Source organism: Octodon degus, unplaced genomic scaffold (genome assembly GCF_000260255.1).
Source record: "Octodon degus isolate 3935 unplaced genomic scaffold, OctDeg1.0 scaffold00015, whole genome shotgun sequence".
NCBI lineage: Eukaryota > Metazoa > Chordata > Mammalia > Rodentia > Octodontidae > Octodon > Octodon degus.
In genome coordinates, this window is record NW_004524591.1 from 13,028,461 (window position 1) to 13,036,032 (window position 7,572).

The 7,572-nt window shown below is 34.9% G+C and overlaps 1 protein-coding gene across 3 annotated transcripts in view; it reads left to right on the plus strand.

The window, feature by feature from the left end:
- Klhl7 (kelch like family member 7) overlaps nt 1-7,572 on the plus strand; it is an 85,998-nt gene that overhangs the window by 74,852 nt on the left and 3,574 nt on the right. For all 3 annotated transcript variants that reach the window (XM_023709895.1, XM_004626463.2, XM_023709896.1), the window contains exons 8-9: nt 594-834; nt 3,371-3,572. In XM_023709895.1, the coding sequence (XP_023565663.1) occupies nt 594-834; nt 3,371-3,572 (443 nt within the window). The remainder of the gene's footprint in view (nt 1-593; nt 835-3,370; nt 3,573-7,572) is intronic.

Below are 7,572 nucleotides of genomic sequence, written 5' to 3' on the forward strand. Positions count from 1 at the left end.
AATGTAACTATATATCTATCCTAACCACTTTAAATACACAGATACAAAATGGACATTCATCTGTATCCCCTTTTTTTGTTAAGTTCCATCATTTAAATATTACAGGTATATAAACTAAGCAAAATATTCTAAAAGAGTTCAGTAGCCCATAATAGTATTGGGTCTTCCGCTTCACTGGCAATGTCAGAATCAATTTCATATGTTTTAAGGGATTTTCAATATATATAAATATTTTGATCATGTTCATGCCCCCTACCTAGTTTTCTTATATTATTATGTATCATCAATAACAGAAAAAATACAAAGCAGCATAATAATAGCATACACACACATGTATTTGTTTATTTCAAAGCTGGAAAAGACTTAAAGTAGCCATGTGCTTTTTTTTCTTGTCCTCTACCCCAACTAAACAACATTCTGAGGAAATCACACAAATTATATTGGCTAATAGTCTCTCAAACCAAACATTTTTATGTAAATCTCAGCAACTGAAAACATTTTCATATTTTGTACTTCCTCGACAATATCTACATTTTGTCTTTTTCAATTATATTATTGATTTAGTGGACACGTCCTATCTTTTCCTGTTTCAGGATTATAGCTGGACAGATATCCGCTGCCCCTTTGAAAAGCGCAGAGATGCAGCATGTGTGTTTTGGGACAATGTAGTATACATTTTGGGTGGCTCTCAGCTATTCCCCATAAAGCGAATGGACTGCTACAATGTAGTGAAAGACAGCTGGTACTCCAAACTAGGCCCTCCAACACCTCGAGACAGCCTTGCTGCCTGTGCTGCGGAGGGCAAAATCTATACATCTGGAGGCTCAGAAGTAGGTAAGGACTTCTTGATGTGTTTTGTTCCAGAGGAGTTCTTTAACACCAAATATCTTGGCTTTCATATTTAAATAAAAATTGGAGGGCTGGCCAAACAGCTCAGGGATTCCGCCTGCCTTCCCGTCCCGCCCCCAGAGTGCACTGGAACAGCAACTGAGACTGGCGCATCACTACTAGTCCAATCTAGTAGCAAGATCTTGAACACCCTTCCCTAAAATTAAAAAAAAATGGTACTCACACACTTTTGACATTTTAAATACAGGTTTGTCACATTTTAGAACCCATTTTCTTAAAGCTTACCTTATTCCTTTAAATCAAGAATACCAGCTTCCTAAATTCTTAATTGCCCATTTTTGGTTGCAATAAGCCTTAGTTGGCACTGTCTGAATTTTAAGTTCTATATTAGTTATTTCTTGGTATGTATTTGCTTTCAAGATTTCAGAGTTTCATGTACTCATACACCCTTTGAGAACTTTTTACTATATTGAAGCTTTTAAAAATCTACATTCTGCTTTCTTTGTATCAGAATAAAAGTCTTTTTTTTTTTTTTTTAAATAATGGTCTTTTTCATTTGCTTCATGTTTCAAGATTTTAACCTAATGACTAGAATGTATTTTATGCTTGTTAATCAAAACAGGATGTGGGTATGGGTATAAAAACTTTTTTCATTGATGGCTAACTTCTTAATATCTAGTAATCTTTTTCTTTTTTCTATTTAGGACAGGGTGTATAGGGTCTCACTACACATATCAGACTTGTAGTGATCCTCCTGTTTTCAGCCTCCCAAGCGCTAGGATTACAAGCGCATACCACCACACCCAGTCTCATTCACCTTCTTAGTGAGCCCCATGGTTGGGGCCAGCATGGCATGCTGGGGATTGAACCCTAGTCCCTGCGCCTGTCTAAGCAGATGCTTTTGTTCACTGAGCTATCTGGCCAGCCCTAGTAATCTTTTTCTAAATGAATATTCTAGGTCCATACTAGATACATAAAAGCTTTCATCCTTTCAAGTAATTTCTTTAGCTAAATAATGGGCCTATAAAGAAAATTAGGAAGACCAGGTAAACCTAAAGTGTGGAATTTAAATGTTGTCTTTGTATTGTTCTTTGACTATTTAGATATTAAGCCAGAGCATGTCAGTATATTTAGCTGTTTTAAATTTTTACTCACATCACATGTCAAATGTATACCAGAAAAACAATGATTTCTTAAATGTCACTAAAATGCCCTCCTTAAAAGCATTCTTCACGTCATATGGTATATTTCAAATAACAATCCTGAAAATGACAGAAAATAACTGTTCTGTAATATAGTAGATAATGTCATTCACTCTAAGTCAATTTTTTGCTTAGTGAGGTTTTTCTTATAACCTACAGAATCTACCAAAAAAAAAAAAGTATACATCAGGAAAAGAAAAACTTGTTTAAATACTTTAATACTAAATTTATTGAGCTATCATGAGATTAATACAAGCTACTTTTGACCTCTACATTATAAGAAGTTATCAAAGTAGTAGCCATTAGCTTCCAGACATTTGTTAGTACAATAAACTACTAAAATGTGTATACATTCTTTGATAGACTCTGTATATACTGTATATTTTCTAGTGTCTGCCCACCCCAAATGTTTAAAAATCTAAAAACAAGTTTTTGCTGGATATGCGCATTTTTGCTTGTATGGGTTATTCTCTGGTCTTTTTTTAGAGCTTAGTTGCAATAAAAAAGTATAAAGACAGTTCTGTTGTAATTATTTCTCTATCACTTGGCATTATCCTAAAACAATGGGAGATAAAAGTTCTCATTTCTTTTTTCTTAGAAAGGGGGAAAAACACTTAATCTATAATAATTACAAAATTCTTTGTGAAGTTCCTATAATGTGCAAAAGTTGCAAAACATGATGAGTATATGTTTTTCCCCTAAAATGTCCAATCAGTATACACCTTATGTTTGATATGTTGAGAGTATACTAAGTAATGGACTAATGTGACTTCAGGACTTACCCACACAATCTCTCAGAGTAGTCAGGAAATACAGTATAATATAGTTAATGATGCAGTAGCTATTACAGAAAAATAAGTCTTAAGAGTGTGATCAGATAGTAGTTTTCATATTTTATGAAACTGAAAGTTTCTTATTTTAAAGTATGGATTTGCCATCTGTAAGCAGCTATGCTTTTCCACTGTATGTAAACATTTAAAAGTTAAGATAAGTCCCACCAGTTATACTGGCCTTAAAGACATATATAATTTTGTTTTTAATTTTCTATCAAACCAGTTTTCTTCTAAAGTTTAATTGCCAATAAGTCTTTCCAACAGATCCTTTTTTTTTTTTTTTTTAATGTTCTAGGTCTATCAAACAGGGTTAGTAGTGTTTCCTTAAGCTATTCCTACATTTTTGTTGCTGTTGAGTAAAAAAAATGACTCCACAGTCCTAAATACTTCCCTTTCATTACTTACATCTCTGCCCTGCAGTCATCTTACTCTAACACCACCCAAACACAATTAAGTTAAATGCAACAGTGTCCTTGTCTTTTACAGGAAACTCAGCTCTGTATTTATTTGAATGCTATGATACAAGAACAGAAAGCTGGCACACAAAGCCCAGCATGCTAACTCAGCGCTGCAGCCATGGGATGGTGGAAGCCAATGGCCTGATCTATGTTTGTGGTGGGAGCCTAGGCAACAATGTTTCTGGGAGAGTGCTTAATTCCTGTGAAGTTTATGATCCTGCCACAGAAACGTATGTATCAGCTTAAAAGTCTTATTTCAGTTATTCTGTAAGCTCAGTGCAAGAAGATGTAAAAAGACCAAAAGAACCCAACAGAAAAATTCAGTTCTTATATTAAGACTGTACACACACTTGAATGCTTTGACCTTTCCTTTGCATCTTAAGAAATGGGTTGACCCATGGAAGGCCGTATCTTTCTGGTCCTATTTGTAGATACCTATGAAGAGATATATCTGATTAATTTATCAAACTCACAAATACTTTTGTTTGAGAGATTAGGAAATACAAAGGGAAGGACCTTATAATCAGTTATAAATTTACCTTTCAGTAAAAACATTATATATTGGCTATGGTATTAATAAGTCATACCTGCAGGTATAATATCTTTTTGGTTCATACTTTTAAAGAAAATACATTTGAGTTAATGTATATTAAATAAAATTCTAATATACATTAAGTGAGAAACAACTACTTTTAAAAGGCAAAATGCTAAAGAATGAAATAGCTTATTTTTCTAACCTGTAGTTATTTAAAAACTATTGTCATACTACCAAACATAGATGTCTTCTCATTTTTTTTTTCTCAACATGTTACTAATGTAAGGAATAGAAGTAGAAGCAACTTACCTTGAAATTTATCATTTGTGAAAATGTAATCAAAGCCTTAACAAAGAAAAGCCCAGGTCCTGATGGATTCATAGCTGAATTCTATAGGAAATTTATAGAAGATTAAAACCCAATACTCCTCAAACTCTTAAATTGAAAGGGAAGCAATTCTCCCTAAATTATTTCTGGAGGCAAGTGTTACACGGATACCAAAACTAGAGAAAGACCCAAACAAAAAAGAAGACTATAGGCCTATCTCCCTCATGAACATTGATGCAAAAATACTCAGAAAAATCCTAGCAAATAGAATGCAGCAAATCATCAGGAAGATTATACACCATGATCAGAAGGTAATCATCCTAGGGATAGTTCAACGTATGCAAATCTATAAATGTAATGCATCACATCAACAGAGCCAGAAACAAAACCACATGATCATCCCAAAAATGCTTTTTTGACAAAGTCCAATACTCATTCATGATTTAAAAAAAAAAAAAAAAAACCCTACAGAAAAATTGGAATAGATGATCTTTACCTCAATGTGATAAAAGCCATCAATGACAAACCAACAGCCAACAAAATTCTGAATGGACAAAAACACAAAGCTTTTACTTTAAAATTGGGCACAAGATAAGGATGTTCACTATCACCAATCCTGTTCAGTATAGTTCAGAGCCATTAAACAAAAGAAAAAAGGAGTTAAGAATTGGAAAAGAAGTTAAATTATCATTATTTGCCGATGACATGATACTCTATTTGGAAGACTCCAGTAAGAGACTCCTAGAATAAATTCAGTAGCACAACAGGATACAAAGTCAGCACCCAAAAATCAACAGCATTCTTCTACACAAATAATTAACTCACTGAGAGATAAATTAGAGAACACTCTTCACAGTAGCATCCAAAAAAATGGAATATTTAGGAATTAATCTAACAAAGGAAGTAAAAGAGCTATATAATGAAAATTACAATACTCTGAAAAAAAGAGATCAAAGAAAATTTCAGAAAATAGTAAGATACTACTTGCTGATGGATAGGAAGAACCAATACAGTGAAATGGCTATACTCCCAAAACTAGTATACAGATTTTTTTTAATTATTTATTTATTTGTGTGTGTGTGTGTGTGTGTGTGTGTGTGTGTGGCCAGCTCAGCCCACCAGGGGGCAGGGTGGGCTGGCATGTGGTGCTGGGGGATTGAACCGTGGTCCCTGTGCTTTGCTAAGCTTGTTCTAAGTAGGTGCTTTAGACCACTGAGCCATCTCACCAGCCCCTAGTATACAGATTTAATGCAATCCCTTATCAAAATACCATCAGCACAACTCACAGATTGATTGATTGATTGATTGATTGATTGATTGATTGATTTTTTTGGCTCCGAATGCCTTCAGGGCAGGTTTGGCTGGCTTGAGTTGTGGGGATCAAACCACAGCAACCTGAGCCTGACTGCTTTGTGGAAGCAGCCACTTAAAGAACTGAGCTAAGGGGCAGGCACCCCCTTACCTCACAGATTTAGAGAACATTCCTGAAATTCATTTGTAACCAGAAAAGACTTAGAATAGCAAAGGCAATCAACAACAGCAACAGCAGGGCAGGAGGCACTATAATCCCTGACTTACACATTCAGCCACTTTATCTTTGACAGAGGGGACAAACATGTTCACTGGAAAAAAGATAGCCTCCTTAATAAATGGTGCTGGAAAAAAAAGACTTTCCACATAACAAAACCGAAAACCATGCAGTAAAGCTAAAGTCAAATGGATTAAATACCTAAACATTAAAACAAATACTAAATCTACTGGAAAAGAAAGTAGGTAGAAATCTTCAAGACATAGAAGCAGGCAGAGAGTTCATGAACAAAAACCCACGCTTGCATGGGAAACACCTCAAAGAACAACTGGGATCTCATCTTATGGAAAAGTTTCTGCACATCAAAAGAAATCATCATTGCTGAGTTGACACACCTATACTATTCAAATGACGGAACTAAACAAAAAAGGAGATATACAAATGAATGTCCATTTTGTATCTGTATTCAAAATGGTTAGGATAGATATATAGTTACATTCTTTTAACGAATAGAGGGATTTGTTGTAATAGTGTTTGTAAATAGGATATCATGTCTGCATCTTGTACAGAAAATAACCACTAGGAAGACAGTATGCAATGTGTTAATTATTGAAACTGTCCTACCAATTTGATTTGAAACTGTCTCATTGCTATTTGTCTCAATAAAATTATGGAAAACAAAAAGAATTGGAAAAAAGTGTTTGTGAACAGGATAGCATGTCTGCATCTTGTACTATGAATAACCACTAAGAAAACAATAATATACAATGTATTGATTATTGAAACTGTCCTACTAATCCGATTTGAAACTGTCTCATTGCTATTTGTTTCTCAGTAAAAGTATTTAAAATTATTTAAAAGTAAAACTATTTAAAAGAATTATTAGGGGCTGGTGAGATGGCTCAGTGGTCTAAAGCACCTACTTAGAACAAACTTGGCAAAGCACAGGGACCGCGGTTCAATCCCCCAGCACCACATGCCAGCCAACCCCGCTCCCTGGTGGGCTGAGCTGGCCACACACACACACATACACACACAGTATAAATAAATAAATTTTTAAAAAAAATTATTAAAAAGAAATCACCAACAGAATGAAAGGAAAACCCACAAATTGGAGAAAAAATCTTAACAGTCACTCAGACAAAGGACTTGTATTTAGAATATATAAAGAGCTTGAGAAAAAAAAAATCAGGTCTCCAAAATTCAAAAACCCAATCCAAAAATGTGCACCTGAAATGAATACACACTTCTCAGAGGAAGAAATGCAAATATCAAATACATTTAAAAATGTTCAACTGCACTAAACATTCAAGAAATGCAAAATAAAACAAACCTAAAATCCCATTTTACCTCAGGAAAAAGTGACTGTCCTCAAGAAATCCAGGGGGCCTGGCCTTAGCTCAGTTGTTTAAGTGGCTGCTTCCACAAAGCAGTCAGCCTCAGGTTGCTGTAGTTCGATCCCCACAACACTACAGCCAGCCAAACCACCCCTCAGGGCATTTAGAGGAAAAAAAAAAAAAAACCTCTTAACTGTTAGTGGGAGTGTAGACTGGTACAACCTGTATGGAAATCAGTGTGGAGACTCCTCAGAAAACTATGATTAGTAGTCCCATTCAACCCAGCTTTTCTCCTGGGTATTTTTCCAGAAGAACTGAAAACATACCACAGCAATATAGTATACCCACATTTATAACAGCATAGTTTATCACAGCTCAATCTTAGAAGCAACACAAACTGAGAAATGGATTTTTTTTTTTTTTAAATATATTGTAGGGGCCAGGGAGATGGCTCAGTGGAATAAGTGCTTCCCTGGCAAGCGCAAGGGCCTGAGTTCAATCCC